Source organism: Phyllostomus discolor, chromosome 9 (genome assembly GCF_004126475.2).
Source record: "Phyllostomus discolor isolate MPI-MPIP mPhyDis1 chromosome 9, mPhyDis1.pri.v3, whole genome shotgun sequence".
Classification (NCBI taxonomy): Eukaryota; Metazoa; Chordata; class Mammalia; order Chiroptera; family Phyllostomidae; genus Phyllostomus; species Phyllostomus discolor.
Window position 1 is genome coordinate 29,522,084 of NC_040911.2, and position 17,881 is coordinate 29,539,964.

Below are 17,881 nucleotides of genomic sequence, written 5' to 3' on the forward strand. Positions count from 1 at the left end.
TAGTCACTGAAGATGGATATTATTCTAGATGTAAGTAAGCCACAACTACTATTTTTCTTATTTGCAACTTAATGTATCTTGGTAATAAGAAGGAAATTATCTTTTTTTTTACATCAGCTATCAGACAAACATGAAACCATAAATAGAGACACTGTTTTCAAAACATGCAACTCATGTATGAACTCAATATGTTTACTATAAAACACATACAAAAATCTTAATACAAGTTTTTATATGTTTCCAAACACACTGCCCCTCCTCTGTTTACAACAATGTTATCAAACACGCCTCTCCTGGTTTTTACCATACATTAAAATTACTGTACTAAATATTATGGAAGTGGTTGAATTTGGGGCATTTCTTTTGCCTTCAGATCATTATGTTCTTATTTATTTTACTTTATCAGCACAATACTCATTACCTTAAGTAGGCAGAGCCAAAGGACAGAGAACAAATGGCAGCTGTCTTACCTGCTTAAGAGCCTTTTTGGTGTGCTGCTGAAAGGAAGACACTAACTTGCTTTGCACTGCTGTGTTAGTAAGGCTTGACTCTCGAGTGGAAGATGCTTCATCAGTTACCTGCTTCGCACAAACTAGAAACAGAGAGAGATAATGACATAACTAATTTGAATTCCTCTTTTTATATCCACTGTAATTAACTCGAAGCTTTTCTCCAGTTGGAAATGGATACCTAAAATAAAGCCAAATAGCACAGCAAAATAGGAGTATCTAAATTTGAAAGAAGGGATCATTTAATAACTGTGTGGCCACAGTCACATTTAACCGAAGTCTCCATTTCCTTACCCACTAATTGATGATAATTTCTATGTCGTAGGCCTATTGTATGGACATAAAAAAAGAGCACAATATCTGCCAAAAGAGGTGGGAGTCAGCAGAGACTTTGCAAACCTGAATACGGAGACTGGGCAATGCCTATATTGTGAAGAAATGATCTAAATTAATGAAATTGTTTTAAATCTATCAACCTTCAAGCTATGATGGTTCTTCTCTCCCCTCTTCTACAGAGTCCATGGCCTACGAGGGCACATTCATCCTCTCTTAGGGGCCTAGTCAGACAGTATGGAGAAGGAAAAATGAACTTCAAGATGCTGGGTGTCAATTTAAGACAATTACTTAAAAAAAAAATCGAGCCCTCTGCAGATTACAATACGATTGGCCATGTGTACCAGAGTCAAGCTTCCTGTTGCCTACTCTACAGAAGACATCTTCTTAGAAAAGACTGCTCTGTAGAAGAGCCAATGCCTGTGGACATGGATAACCGAGGGCCCACGTTCACCTCTTGCTCTGTGAACCAGCGGTGGAACCAGACACTTCTTTCAGTCCAACTCAAACATTCCACCCGAGACACTGGGTTTTACACTGGAGTGGCTTCAGGAGTAAAAGTGTCAGGAGGAGCCCAGACACAGACCCTTCTCTGTGCACACGAGGGGAGAAGGTGTTGTTTGGAAAGTCGAAGTGAGGGAGTGCTGTGGTTGGTGGCAGGATGGAGGCATATGTCAAAGGCAGGAGGCGAGAGGAAGTTAGATGGAAGAAATTAACTTGAGAGCATATTGCAAAAGCTCAAAATGTGACTTCTGAAGGGCAACAGTGTTAACACTAATCCAAGAAATTTTCCCAAGAAACAGTAACTTGGGAGGATTCTGAACTGAGTATTAACAAAGATGTGAAGTAAAAATTGTTCTAGTCAAATGTGGAAGCATCTGGAAGTGCACAGGGTTGAGTACACTGAAGCTCCCGTTGATAGACTCAAGCACACACTACCCAGAGATGACAGTGTGGCTCACAAAAGACAATGCTGGGGGAAAAGGATTAATCAAGTTTTGTTTTAACACAGAAAAAAATCAGGAAGCCAACCAAAATGAACAAGTTCTGGAAGAGAAAATACTTATTAGTTATTAATGCCAGGCACTGAGCCTACATGATCTCATTTCACCCTCACGGCGTCCTTGCAATGGGGAAAGGTACGATGACCATGGTGGAGGGAGAAAGCGAGATTCAGAAAGGCCCAATAACTTGCCCACGGTCACACAGCCAATGAAACAGCAGAGCCAGAATCCAAGGCCAGGCCCATAATTTTCCACTTAAAATATCGATCCTCAAAACCAAGAACTGACACAGAAAATTTAATGCCTAAAGAAGTCTAATTTATTTGCATCGTTTGGTGGTACTGAAACAGGAAGTTAACCAAGGCAGAGGGAGCAACTCATCTAGCCTCTGATATGAAAAAAACTGAGAACTGTTCGTTGTAGGGATTGGCCCAGCTATGCTCTGGTTGAAGTAGCAAAAGGGTCTGCCCATGGATGTAGTGACAGAAGTCCTTGAATTAAAGATCAGGTGACTTTTCCTCTTTGGTCCAATATGACATTTTTCCTTAACGTTCTGGTTAGGAAACAGTTTGTAACATTGCTTGCATAAACCATGGCTCCTAGGCTTCTCTCCTTGAAATGATCACTAGAGTAATTTGTAACACTTTGACAAAGCTTACGTGTCAAGAAATACTAGAAATAATGATCAGTTTATAATATAAAGAATCATTTATTTTTATGCTGATCACATAGACAGCCTTGTCCATGTTCTGAAGTCTCCATGAAGTGTGGCAGACCAGAGGGCCCGGGTGAGGGGAAGCCGGCAGGTGGAACACGTGATCCCGATGGCCAGACCTGAATGAATGTGAGGCAAGCCTGCACCAGAGGAAAGTGCATTAGCAAATATGTGTTGTCACTGTTACATTCTTACAGCAGTATTTCCATCTAGAAGAATGGAAACTCACTGGTTAATTAAAAAGGATACCCAGCCCTGGCTGGTGTGGCTCAGTGGATTGAGCGCCAGCCTGCAAATCAAAGGGTTGCTGGTTCGATTCCCAATCAGGGACCATGCCTGGGTTGCAGGCCAGGTCCCCAGTAGGGGATGAACGAGAAGCAAACATACACTGATGTTTTTCTCCCTCTCTTTCTCCCTCCCTTCCCCTCTCTAAAAATAAATAAATGAAATCATTTTTTTTTTTAAAGAGGATAACCAAATACAATACATAGATTTTAGGAACTTTATGGAAAATGGGAGAATGCTTCTGCCTACCATACAGATAAACAAACTCACCAGTTTTCTTAGGAAACATTATTCATACGTGTTTCAAAGGTAAACTTCAAAACAGCAGGACCAAAACCCAGCAAATGCTTAATCAGTGTGTGTAATTAAAGCCTCATGCCCTTTACATTTTTTGACTGTCACAATAAGCAGTCCTTCCTGAAGAATACAATCAGCGGTCCTTCGTAAGGATAATAGGTACCTAACTTACAACTTACTCCACTTCCCCCTGACTTAGGAGAACACTGGTATCATGATATCTATTTGAGCATCACTATACATGCTGTGGTTTGGTTTAAATTTACTATTAAATTCACCATATTAATGTGATTCCCAAAGAAATACTTTGTTCAATTTAGAGTCCAGAACTTCAGAGAAAAAGACAGTAAAACTGAAACACTGTCAAGAAATATACTGAAGCTGGTTTTTTCTCAAGATGATTCATTTTCCTTGAAAGCAACTCTATTTTGCTATCTCACCTTCCATCTAAGGCCCCTCTCTCCCTGTCTTCCATTACGAGAATTCCATTACTTCACAGTCATTTTTCTGCCCAATCCTTTCTGAAATGTAATCCTATTTTTCTGGGTCATACCATTTTCCCTAATTAGTTATTTATGATAAAATAATTACAGAATCATAAAGAACACAAATACAGTAGAAAATAAAACCTATGAGCGTTCCTTTGGGTTGGAAACACTGAGGGGCTCATGGACATGGACAGCAGAGGGGTGGCTGCGAGGGGGAATAAAGGGACTGAAAGGTAATGGGGAAAGTACAATAAAAATAAAAGCTTAAAATACTTGAAAAAAAAAAAGAAAGTAAAACATGGTGGGACCCAATGTAATGAATCCCTGGGCCTCCAACGGCATGCCTGCATGTGCGTGTGCGTGTCTGTCCTGACAACACACTGTTAACACAGTTGTGTGTCACATCATTGATTCTGCTGCCAAGCACACGAGGGCAGCCAAATCCAAAGTCTCAAAGTAGTTGGATTACGCAGGTTCATGCAGTTGTGCATTCTGAGAAAACACATGGTTTCCACTTTCACTTACTCTTGTAGCTTTCTTAATAACAGATATGATGAATAAATAATAGACGGTTTATTTTAAATGGTTGCCTGAATATTTTATCTAAGGGGCTGAGTTTGGCCTCTGCAATTTAAGCCAAAGAAAATTAATGTTAAAGAGAGGACTAGGGAAAATCTCCTGTATGCAATGTTCCAACAGGAGCCAGGAAACTGAAGAATCAGGACAGATGTTTTATCCAATAAATATCAAACACTGACATGCAGTTTAGAAAGTGATATTGTCTCGGCATTCGGAACAGAATGGGAGCCTTTCTTTTCCTAACTGTGCACTGGCACCATCACAAAATGAACACCTCGGAACCCCACAAGGCTGCCTGCTCTGTCACAGGTGGACAAACCGAAAATGAGAAAACAGATTTAAAGGCATAGAAATACTATTTCTCTCTACATATTGCTTGCCTGCCCAAACTAGGCAGGCCAAAAACACGGTTAAAAGTTAATTTGCTGCTTGTAAATTCACACCGTTAATGGGATTCTCAGTAGCTGCTGCTCATCTATGTCCATTCTCACTTGCACTCAGACTTCCAAAGTCCTCCTCCAAAATATTCTACTTAGAAGGCTTGGGAGCAAAGTGAGATGGAGAATTGCAGTAAGCACGAGATAGGCTTGAAGACTGGAGAAACAGGTGACTGTGTTCTATCTAGCAAAGCTGAATTTCGGACTCTTTTCTCAGTCTCCAAGTTGTCACTCTCCTCTTTTTCACTCAGCATTCAACTTGAAAATGTGACTGAAATGAAGAACTTAGGTCAGAGCACATATTTTTAAAGCTGAGTGCTAGAGAGAAGGTATCCCCCCCAATCTAATTACTAATCCACTGACAGGTGTGCAAGAGGTCTTTGACCTTTAAAGTCAGTGGGAAGTCACATGGCCTGCAACTAAGTGTAGATATACTTCCTTCTGCCGTCTTTACTGCCTCATTTAAGAGGACAGTCACAGTTTAAAGGTTTTGCATAGTGAAATAAAAACAAAATTTAAAGTCAAAATTAGACATCACACTGCTTACTGGAAATGGGAAGGGTGTGTGGGGACAGAACCACAAAAGATACCAGGACCTGGACGATACAGTTGCTGCAACAAAGGTATTCATTGTACTACGGCTCACTAAACTGCACGGTAAGTAACGGGCTATCTCAGCTCACTGGAGTTCAAAGGTCTAACCAAGGCAGGGAGAGGAGCATCCTCTCATCGGTTTAATTCCTATCAGTTCCCCCTCCAACTATTCCCTTGCAATTTCTGAAAGTTCACACTAGATGTTCTCAAATCAAAACGGTGATCTGTAGAAATGACCCTGACATACACAATAAGCTTAATACAGTTTATATAAATAAAGAATTTCAGTCAAAGACCACGCAGTATATTAGACACTGTGTGCCACAATGTTAGAATTCAATCACATTTTAAAAGTGAACTGGGTATTAGAAGGAGCTTATTTCTTTTTTATTAATTATTCATTCAGTTGTAAAACTTTTATTGAGCACCTTCATGCCAAGCCCTGTATAAAATGCAGGGAGGGACACAGTGAAAAAGACCCAAGACCTAATGTCGAGACCATAATTTTTTCAAATAGATGTTTCCGAGAACAACAGTACAGAACTATCAATTTTACCTGAGAAAAACTAAGTCTGTGAAAGCCTAGTCATGATAACTATAATTTCTTTTGAAAGACCTATAAGCAGATAATTCAAAAGTATCCCTAGATAGCAAATAATCAAAATAGCTTGTATGGCTTGTAATATATACATAACCTATATTTGAAATTGTGTACATCAAATATACTAAAAATATACAGCAGCAAAATAAATGCCCAAAAAAACGCTGATGACAAATACCAGGAAAAATCCATCTGACCCAAACTAAATCTTTCCTGGACTCCATTTCTCTCAGAGAAAAAAGATGATTCCTTAATCCTTTTTTGATTCAGACTAAGGAAGAATGCCCTCTCTCAAAGCATTCTTACTCCAAGGTCATGTCTGGTTTTAAACAATTTCCTTTGTTGCATTAAAAGAAAACAATCAAAGGGTATGAGATACCAAGACAGGCCAGCAATTAAACAGAGCAGTAATAGCAATAAAGTAATGAAAATAATAATTCCCCCCTCAGGCACTTTCAACGGAGAGAGCATCTGAACATTACAAGTATTGATACTTGATAACATTTAGTATGAAACAATCTATGAATAAAATATATCTATTATAACTGAAAAGTTTATTGTGTTTTAGAGCCTGCTTCATTAACCCAAGCTAATGAATGCAAACACTCAACTTGTCACCAGAGCAATTTAGTCATACTAATATTTATGGATATCCATCAAAATACCGCTATAAACTGAGACAAGAGAAATTCAAACCAGAAATTAAAACAGTTAATGGAAAAAGCATAACCTATAGGTACTAGCCTTTAGCCACCTAACCCCTTCTACCCCAGAAGCAGTGGAGACTCCTCCCTCAGAATGATGGCCAGTAATAACACAGTCGGCTGCTTATGTGAGGAAACACATTAGAGGCTGTTTCTTTGCACTGCACAACACGTGTGATGTTCTACAGTGCATCAGGGGCCTGAAACACCTACACAGAAATACAGCAATCCACCTAGAAAATGAAAAGCAGAAAGAAAGTGGGGAGGAAAGATACCACTAAAAGGTTGGCATGGGTCAAGGGGAAGAGCTTCACTCACGGACATTGCTATCAATTGCTTTATACTTCAATACAGGAAAGGTAACCCAGTGTACAATAAAGTTAGATAAGGTGTTCAGGAAGCTAACTATTGGAAAAATGGTTATGTACTATTATTTCAGATAGGAAAAAAAGAGAGAATGGATAATCTGGCATCAATTTTAAAAGTACTTTTTTTTTAAGAGCACGGGTGCTTTGTTCCTGTACCCCAATCACAAGCTGCATAAATCACACACAAATTTGACTAGTTAAGATGAGTACTTGTGGGAATACCTTTAATTTTAATTTTATTTGAGAGGGGGTTTTGTTTTTATTATGAAATCATAGTCTCTTTATAATCCTTATCTCTATATTATGAAATATTTCCCTCATAGCACAGAAAATGAAGGGGAAAGTACAGTTAAATGGGTTAATTTATCTGCACTTAAAAATAAAACTCTTTTTTCTCCCAGGACTCTTGTATAAATCCATTTATACAGGAACAAAGTTCACAGTTCCAGTGGAAATCTGTAAGAAAAAGAGGTCCCTGATGGGTAAAAGAAGTGAAAAATAGTATCTATAGTTCGTGTTGGAAAGAGCTGGGCTAAGTCAAACGAAGAAGTTGAAATAAAGGGGGTGGGATCTAGACGCCCAGCTGTTCTCCATCATCAGGGAAAAAAAGAGAGAAAATCCATTTAATTAAAAGCACGAATGATTTCAGCACAAGGATAAAATTCTTGGCTATAAAGCTCATCCCAACAAATTTCATAAAAATGTAAAATATATCTCTGAAGAAAATAATAAAAGTTATCAAAACCACAGAGAGACCAATATGAAGGGGCTGTGAGATTCCCATCCCTCTGGACACTCCCTGCTAGAGTCATGTCTAACGGACTGGCTGGTTTAAGTGAAATGCTGGCGCGAGGGAGGACACAGCCTGCAGGAACTTCTGAAGTCCCCCACACTTCTCATGACCTGTGAAGGCTGTGGGCTGGGATGAAAGGAAAGAAAATGAGAAAGAGTGGGAAGAGGAAGTTTTATATCTTGCCAATGGTCACTTCTGACTGTGAACAGTATTCTCTTTCCTCTGCATTTTCTTTCATGTGTAACTAAAATAACATAATTTTCACAGACTTAAGTTTCTCTAGGCCACCAATGTGGAACAGGTGTCTCCACGAGCTAACAAAGCTGTTAAAGAAAATGCAGATGTCGGGTAAAAGACAAATTAGCTTAACCTAAAAAGTCAGGGGACCTGGAAGAATTCCCCTCCCTCATCTACAACACTGCTTGGAGCAGCTGTCAGGTAGAAATTGATCGTGAGCATGAGATGAAGACACAGAGGCCATCCTGTGTGAAATCACACGTGGAGCGTCACAGACAAGCTGCTGAAACACCTCCAGCAAAACAAGACCCATAACACAACAAGGAACAAGACACCAAACACAGTGGCAACATCTCTGAAAGTTAGTCAAAACACTCCCTTCACAAACGCACAGTCCCCTCATTTTCCTTCCCCCTACCCTGTATAAAAACGCCACTGATAAATTTGGCAGTGCTGTTCCCTGGGGGCACCTAATCCTTCATTAGTACACATCTCACTTCCTCCAGGAAGCTCCTCATCTGTATGTAATTGATGTCTCAACAGAGATCCAATCCACACACTTCGGGCCATCTTAAAGCACTTTTCACTTTTGAAAAAAGACCCCTCAAAGTGTGGCCTCAGAGGCAATGAAAACAAAGAATGAGCTGCATAATGTTTCATTAAGTTAGCACAACCCTGCCAAGAATCATACAATCAGAAACCCCTTAAAAAACTGGTCATGAAGAATAATGAAAAAGGACCATATAAAATTCTTCAACTGTTGGAATCATTATGTACCCTGGGATCTAAGGACTAAAACATAGGATATATGTTCTCTATAATTTTTCCCCCTAAATAGAGACTTAAAATACTAATTCCCCTGCTAGATTGCTGCTTCCTCCCTGAAAGCCATTAGGGTTAATAACATGCAGAACCTTTTTTGATCTCTGTGGACGAAAATTGTGCATTCTCAAATTTCCTCATTTAAAAATAATTAAATAGAATGGTTGCTCTTGATTTTAAACATGAACTATATTAGGGCCACAAAAGGAGAAGCTCATTTTCTTGTTAATAACATTTTATAAATAGAAGGTGTAGAAGATGAAGACTCTCTACTGATGGTATCATTTTGTGTAAAATATGTATGAGTTCTGCAGCCAGCAATGTGCTGTAAGTCAACTTAATATGTGTGGGCAAACTTATGATATACCAATGTATTACATTCAGAAAACAAGTCAGACACAAACATACCCATAAATCTCCAACTAAAACAGCTCATAAAATTCAAAATATTTTCTTTGGGTGACACAGATCTATACTTATATTGGCATAAATGGTCATGGGTTGTCAACAAAGATATATCAAGTGATTCACCTAAATCACTCTTCGATTTCTAGAGCTAAGCTTATAAAATTTGAAGAGTTTACTTTCTTGAGTCCATAAGTCTAATTCCTATTAACTTGAGAAACTGTTTAGGAGTCAAACAAACATAACACATAACTATAGTTTTGTGTCTTGTAAATCCTATAATCAATAATATACCACTTTTCCCACATTGTAAAATTTTTAAACAAAACCATAAAACAAAATATCTTGGCAAAGCAATTCCCACTTAAAAAGAATTTGTTTCTCCAGCCAGTTGATTGCAAAAAGAGGACTAAGGCATTACTATTTTTATCTTAACTCTACTTAACAACTTAAGTCTTACTGATGGAATTAAGCTGCTAAGATTTTTTTGTTATCGGTTTTCGTAAAATGCTTTCTTTTCACATACTTTTCTGTTTACCCCCTTTAACGGTCCAGTAAATATCAATTCATCTTTGTTAATTTGAAATAACTCCATGGTAGCAGAGGTTTATGCTTGGGATTGCCACAAGGGTATCTTACAAATTGATAGTTATTAGTATTCACCTCAATACCTCCCAATATTTCATGCCAAAGAGAGAATGAAAGAGGAGGAGGGCATAAAGATAAAAAAACAGATGGTGGCAGCCCTCCTCTCCCCCTCCTCATCTTGCATCCTTTCTCCTGTGTCCACACATCCCCACACATGCCCACCATCTCTCTCTGATAATATTTTCAAAGTACATTTGTACAGCTGTAAGAAGTGTGGGTATGATATACATTCTCACTTCTGGCTCAAATATAAGAAACAGAGTAAGCAAGGAAATCACCTTAAACCAGTTCAGTTTCACGGAATTTATTATCTGTTTGTAAGAAACCATGTGGTATCCTTCTTCTTCATTTGGATAAGCCAAGGGTTCTTCTTTGTCAAATTCTCAAGTTTATAATCAGAACAGATTTAGACAAATGTTGTAAAGGTAAATTACATCAAGGATTCCTGGCTGACAGTGTTCCCTGTGTTCCAGCAGACTTGCCACACACATCCACCTGGGCTTGCCACCTGGATGAGACATTTAAGCTGAGTTTGTTTCCTCACCGGTAGAAATATAAACAATAGAGCCTAGGAGTGACTCTTGAACAAGGATGATGTGAGGACTAAACAATAGGCAAGTAAAGAGTTTACGAAGGTGGGGCATTATATGCACTCAATATACTTTCAATATCTAGGTCTGAAAATGAATCCTGAGACTAGGTTAATGAACTGTACATAAAAGTGTATCATATTTACAGAGAGAGAAAATAAACTTGTCCTACAAGAAGCAAGTGTGGTTTCCAATAAGATGTAAAAATAGGCAAATCAAGGAATACTCAAGGAAATAAGCCATTTACTACTCTTTCATTGATTTCCCAAAGCATTTCTCTAATGCAATTTCAAAGGAGAGGCCAAGAAAAAATCTAGCTTTGGTCATATTAGCTGGAGATATGTGGGGATGTGTCCTTTTGTGAAATACCTACCCACATTTCCAATTAGGGGAATTTGCTTATCTCTGTTTTGGTTTAATTATTGGCTGAATGCTCCCTGCTCTTCCCCAACCATTCCCAGCCACTAAAAACCCTCCCACTGTTTCCTCTGAAATTCAGGATTAGTCATTAGCAAAATTTCATATAACCTCCATCTTCTTTCTCAGCACTTCCTTTGCATCTTGATCTACAAAACCTAGCTTTCTCCTATGGACACTTCTTCCCCTCCTACCCTCTCAGGTAACAGCCCTTCTCTCTTCCACACATCTTGTACCACTGGGCTGGACATGGGAGAGGTCACACCTATTCTCCCTCCCTGCTCTTGAGATGCCCCCAGCACTGCAAGTCATGTCATCAGACTACGGTACTCAGTACTCCTCCCTACTGTACTTATCTACCAACTAACAGCTGAATTACTCCTGAAGTAATGATGACTTTAGCTCCTAAATGTAACCCTTCCAGTGCTAGTTCTATCCTAATTGCCTGTTTCAATATCCACACAGATGATTCTGTACTATTTTATGGCAGGACTACATTCTACAACATTGTCATGCAAATAAGAAAAGACAATGTTTCCTCCCAGCAGACCCTGTTCTACCCAGTGACACCAGGTGGGGAAATGGAGGGCTCTCACTTTCAGCCACTGATGGCCCCTCAGCCAGGCCGCTCTGAAAGTGAGAGCGCACACTGCCTAACCACTCACGACAGCCGTGCACCTAGCCTCCTTTCCTCTCATTTTAGACATGTGTTCCATAACATTGCCCTGAACTCAGCTGAATACATCCCACTCTCTCATCCCCTATCCCTCTAACACATTTTCTCGAGAACACAAAGTCAAACAGTCCTTCCACCCCAAGGGGACTCCTCCACACCATCTCTCACACACTGTATCTTCCAGCCACCTCCACAACCAGCTTCAACTCCATGGAGATTGAGCTTAACTCCTCTGTTTCGTGCACCCCCGAATCCCTCACCTGTCACTCTTTTCATAAGTGACACCCGGCAAAATCTCAACTCCAGTCAAATCCAGCTCTGTACGTACTCTGTGCTTGTACAGTGGTCATGAACCTGACTGGAGAAAAATGCACAACCATTCTGACTGGTCTCATATTAAATTCAGGATAAGCAACCTCATGAATGTTCTTAATGTTGTCAGACTAGACAAACACTTTGTATCCTCTCCTTAAATCTACAAAACTCTCTTCCCTGTCCCCTCAGCAGGTGAACACGTGCCCTAGTTCACAGAGAAAAATGAAGCAGTAAGAAACCAACTTCTATAAGCCCATCTCCCATGTGTACTCACTTCATTCATAGCCAAACACCCTGACTTTTCCTACTGCTTCCTTAGAGCACCTTTCCATATTACTAAATAAGACCAATCTTTTCATCTGCTTAAAACATCCCATTCCTCTCATCTAATCAAGCACAAATGAGGAGGGTAATAGGATACCCTCCTCATTAGCAAATTCTCCTCCTCCACTGGATTTTCCCATTTACTCCCCAGTACACAATTATTTTAATATTTACCTCTTGTATTTAAATACAACTTTCTCTTGGTTCCACTTTCCCTTCTAGTAATTTTTCCCATTTCACTCCTTTCCTTTACCTCAAAAACCCTGAAAGGACTGCCTGCACTCGGGGTCACTAATTGTTCCCCATTTTCTGGAAGCCACTCCATTCAGGCTTGCGATTTCACCTTTCAACAAAAATTGTCCTTATCGGTCTCATTTGCTGATTCCTATAATCCCTCCAAGTTCTTAAAACTCAAGTACCCCTGAGCTTAGTCTTCAGATCTCTTCTCTTCCCTATTTACCTTCAGTTTCTTGGTGATCCTGTCCTTTGAATACCATCTATAAACTAACCACTTTCAAATGTATATCTCCAGCAAGGTTTTCCCCATGAATTTAAGACGGAGAAATCCAATTATTTAACATATCAACCGTGCTGTTGAAAGTGAGTCTTTTATTTAATATGTACCAAAATAAGCTCCTGATTAACAACCTCTTGCCCCAAACTGATTCTCTTGCAGATTTGCCATCTACCCTGAAGACAATGTTATCTTCCATTTGCTCACACTCAAACTTTGGAAGAATCTCTAGCTCTTGTTCATTTCATAATTGCACTAATTCCAGAAGCTCCTGTTGGATCTACATTTGTATGTGTACAGAACCCAGTCGCTTACCATCAATCACATCCACTGCTATTTCTCTGATTCAAACCCCTGTCGCCTCTTCCCTAGATTATGGCAATCGCTTTCTAACCAGTCTCCCTGTTTTTTCCTTGTTCGTAAATATCATTATATATGTATATACGAACATTTGATATCTATATATACATACATATATAGGAAGATATTGAAAATGGAAGGTCAATATCTATACGTCTCTACTATACATATTATACTTAGTGATGCTAAGTGAGATTATTATCTCTTTACCTGAAAAACCTACAATTGTTTAACAGCTCTTTCAAAACAGAAGCCAACATCAAGGTACTATATAATCTGGCTCTATAACTCTCTTATTCCATATCTTACCATATTCTCCCCTTGCTCACTCTGGCCCCCAACTACACTGGCCTCTTGATGTTTCTGGAACATTCCAGGCACTCTCTGGTCTCAAGAACTTTGTAATTGCTGCTGCTTCTACCTAAAACTCTCTCCCATTAACTACCTTCTCCCTCACACCCCTTGGGTCCTTACTCAAACGGACCCCTCTCTCCCACTCTCATTTCCTTATTTAATTAATTTTCCCCATATCACTTGTCAGCATTGAATAAGCTATATATTTTACATATTTGTTTGATTATTGTCCGTCTTTTTACCAACATTATGTCCACGAACGGTCTCTTTTTGTTCTGGGTTTTCGCTGTTTGACTGCAAACTCAAGAACAGTACTTGGCACAAAGTCAAAGCTCAATACATGTGTTGAGAGAGAAAGCACACAGGTGCTCACACAAGCAGGCAGTATGTATGACTAGAGGAATGACCCAATAAGATTCCCCTTGATTCTGCTGAATGAATAGAGTTCACCCCATTTATCAGTCCTTCCAGAACACCCGAAATTGCTGTAGACCTCTGCTTTGTTCTCTCTCTAACCACAATGACCTGCCAAAACTCACAGTACAGTGACAACAACAGTGGAGGGTTAAGTTTTCAAAAGGCATAGGATTAAGGACATTACATTCAATGAAAGTTGATTTTTAAAAAGTCTACAAGGCTACTTCGGCCATTTTACTAGGACAATCTGTGCTGTAGATCAGACAGGCGCTGAAGCAGAAACAGCCTCAGGGCCTCTATCAGAAAGCACAGCAGTTAAAGCACGGGAGTGTCCGGTTGGGATGCAGAGGGATTCCTATGGCCATTAATAAAATGAATGGCTTTCGGCTATTAGGGAAATACAATATTCCTGCAAGGATCCTGTAAGGTTTGTTTGTTTAAAGATAATTTACTGATTCCTATGAGTCCAATGACAGAGACTTTAATGACACAGTCTTCCTCCCAAATCATGGCTGGGTCCACTTGTGGGAACAGTGAGTAGAGTGGGGTGGGGGGGGAAGTACGGCAGCTTTTGTGGAACAAAACTTTGCCAAAATTGCAATACAGAAATTACATACTCCAATAGAGTCATAATGCAAATATCTAGAGGAAGATAAAAATGAATTAACATGGACAGAATTCAGAGGCAGAAAATGTCCCCTTAGAATTCTGTAAGGGTTGCTTACTTTTCAAAAGCGTCTCAAAAAAATATAATTTATTTGACCCTTGTTTCACTGTGAGGAATGTTAACACTAAGCTTAATTTACTGTGGACAAGCCTAGGAACAAAGTTATTATAAAACTATTGTGATCACAAGAAATAATAGCACAATCAGACATAAAACACTAGCATTCTCAAGCTTCACCTGAGAATAAAACCACTAGATACCCCCTGGTAACCCTCCCACCTTCCAAGAGAAATATACTGGGATTATCCAGGAGAATTCATACAGTTAGAAACAAAATAAAACAAACAGCAAAAAACTGTATACTTTTCTTATGTACTAACCTTTTGAATCAAGATTTTTTTGATGATAAATGTTAAGTAGGCGGTAAAAACTTAGAAGAAAATTGTATCTACAATGGTAGGGAACTGAATTAGTGAATTATTGGAATTCTGCATAATGTTTAAGAGAATACGGTTTGTATCTTGAAATCCATCACACTTACCTCCATTCCCTTCTCCACGGGTGCTGGTCTCTGCCATTTCGGTGCCGTCCAGTTCAGACTCACAGCCTAGACCCAGCGTTCCGTCAGCTGGGCATGCCGACTCCTCTTTCTGTATTATTTATAAAAGATGATTTATGGAGATTAGCAACCGAAAACAGTCAAAATACTTTCAGAATTCTGAAGTATTATCACATTTACTTGTAATTTGAAATTGTAATACTGATATATTTTTTAACGTAAAATCACGCCTTAGGAAAAAAAACCTGAAAAAAAAAGCACACTGCCACAGCTGAGTTTTTAGATAACCTTTTAAAATCTATGCAAAAACTAAGTTTCTTTTTGACATGTTTTCATTTCTTTCAATTCTACATTCTTCTTTATGTTAGAAAATGGCTTAACAACTCAGAATTTTAATCACTAAATAGCACATCTAAGTAGCTATAAAAAGCAACTAAAATAATACAAGTCCTTCTGGTCAACCTGTGTTATTTTTTGACACACACAGCAACAAGAGTCTGACGTTTAACTGCTGAGAAAGAATCTTTGCTTCTTTGCCAGGTATAACTTTTAGTATTAAAAACAAAATCTTCTCAAAGGAAATTAATGACCTTTAAATGTAATCCATCATTTATTAAAGCAGTGACTTCTTTTTAATTTCTAAGCAATAATACACTGATTTTCCTTGTTCCAAGGTTCATAACCATTTGTAGACCATCAGCTTTTGTCCTCTGGAAATTTGCATCTTACATGGCAGTTCCTATTCTCAATGAAAATAGGAACTGCACTAAAATAATTAAGACTTGGTTACCTGAAGCGTTTAGTTGTATTTCACAATTCTTCTCATATAATAACTATGCCCTGTTAGTAAAATTTCCTTGACATCACTGTTTGTTTTAAAAATCAAATAACTTATTTAAATTCAGCAAGTTTTCAGGGAGAATAGATAAATATCTTATTTTTAAGAAATACAGAAAGGCATCAGGTGTGAAGCTATGTATCAATTGATGGTCATTAAATCAGATAGTTTGTGGCAACTGATCATCTTAAGCTCTTGGCTGATGATCCCTGGACCTCGTCCATGTAAATTTTTAAGGATCAAGAATTTTAAGGAAGCCACAACTATTTTCCAATACCGTATGTTAGAGTGAAACCACAGATATGCTTTCTTTGCTTAAAGAAACATGTCATTGTTTATTCTTAATATGAAATCCTTTTTAAAACATCTGAAAACATTTAAGAGACATAGGGGTCATTCATCTACCCTTTACCCCAATCTAATTTTGTTTACCTGCACATGTTGGAAAAAAAAACAAACTCATGATACATAGAAATAACAGACATAATATGCAGAACAATACAACTTACTTTGAGAGCATAGAGGCCTGACTTTCCAGGGATTTTGAAGAATGTTCCATCCCCTATTCGAGTGTTAGTGTGAAGCATTGCATTCAGACAGGCTAATGGAGAAGTTCCACTAGAAAATAAAAGTGTGCAAAAAATGAAGCAGTCTGAGATGCAGTTTCTGTGGCAAAAACTGATCTCTCTGTCTCTTAAAAAAAAACCCTCTAGCATGCCTTTTAAAAACATCCTCCCAACCCTGAAAACATCTACATTACAATAACAGGCCAGTCCAGTTTCGCCAAAGTTAATCAGATGCATCTGTCTTATAGGCTGCAGGCAAAAAGTCTCCTGAATTGAAATTATGCTTTTATTCATAAAGCAACCAACACTACATTTCAAAGAAACCATAGCCCAAACATTTATGTGGTGTTATTTTGCAAATAATACCAGGAAGCCTCAGTATTTAAATATTACAGACAACTTGATGGTTGCACTTGAATGATCAAATAAACCAAGTTCAAGGACAGCTCCATCCTATAGGTTGAAAAGCAACAAAAGAATAATAAGAAACCAGGGAAGAACTGATTTGAAATTACAAGCATTTAAGTTACTCATGGGATTGCATTTCTCACAAGGCCAAATAAAAATTTATATCTGTGTTTACATCTCTGATACAGCTTCAACAATAACATCCTTTTCTCAGATTTGTCAAATAAAGAAATGTGTGTTTGGGAATTATGCCCAGCTAATAATTATGTTCTGTATGAAAGATGCAAGTGACTGAATTATGAAATCAACAGTTTTTTTTAAAGAAATCTAACAGCACTAAACTACTGATTAAAAATATCAAAGCCCATATGTACAAACATTATTGAAATGTACTCATACACATGGAAAGATGTTTATGAAATGGGCAACACATATGTATTTTCCGGGTTAGACTTTAGAGATTTTTTTGTGTTTTGTTTGCAAACTAGAATTTAAAAACAGAATTATTACATTCATTTACTTGTGTTTTCACATATATCTTACTTCCTAATATGCTAAAAGATCAATATTTGGTTGAGCCAATATTGATTAGAAGCCCCACTCCACCCTATTCACCTCTTACGGGTTTTGGCTATTTAATCCAAAATATTCTGGGACAAAAAGACCTTTAAGATAATAAGGTTCTGAATCTTTAATTTCTATGACAGGAATATAATTTTGTGCTACTAAATTAAAAGTTTTCTAAAAACCAACATTATCAAATCTCTTACTTAGTGTGAAAGCTCACCAGTAAAATGACAAAGCCGAATTTGCTGAGTTGCCACAACACACTTAATAGCAAGTCAGCATATATACACATCACAGTCATAAAGGTTTATAAGTATTATAATAATAAGAACACTATTATTTTAGAAAGCAACTCTGTATGCCAACATGTCAATATGATCCCATTGGGTTTGACAGGAAGCAAGAGCCCCAGTATAAATTTGGTCAAAGAACAATGCAGTTATAACACTGAAGTACACATGGTTATAATGCTGCGTGTTTATGTAATATT

General features: G+C 38.2%; 1 protein-coding gene across 3 annotated transcripts in view; it reads right to left on the reverse strand.

Annotated features, from left to right (window-relative positions):
- Positions 1 to 17,881, reverse strand: part of ASXL3 (ASXL transcriptional regulator 3) — a 171,842-nt gene that overhangs the window by 84,709 nt on the left and 69,252 nt on the right. For all 3 annotated transcript variants that reach the window (XM_036009177.1, XM_036009176.1, XM_036009178.1), the window contains exons 4-6: positions 16,360 to 16,468; positions 14,995 to 15,103; positions 471 to 592 (exon numbers count right to left, since the gene is read on the reverse strand). In XM_036009177.1, coding sequence (XP_035865070.1) covers positions 471 to 592; positions 14,995 to 15,103; positions 16,360 to 16,468 — 340 coding nt within the window. The remainder of the gene's footprint in view (positions 1 to 470; positions 593 to 14,994; positions 15,104 to 16,359; positions 16,469 to 17,881) is intronic.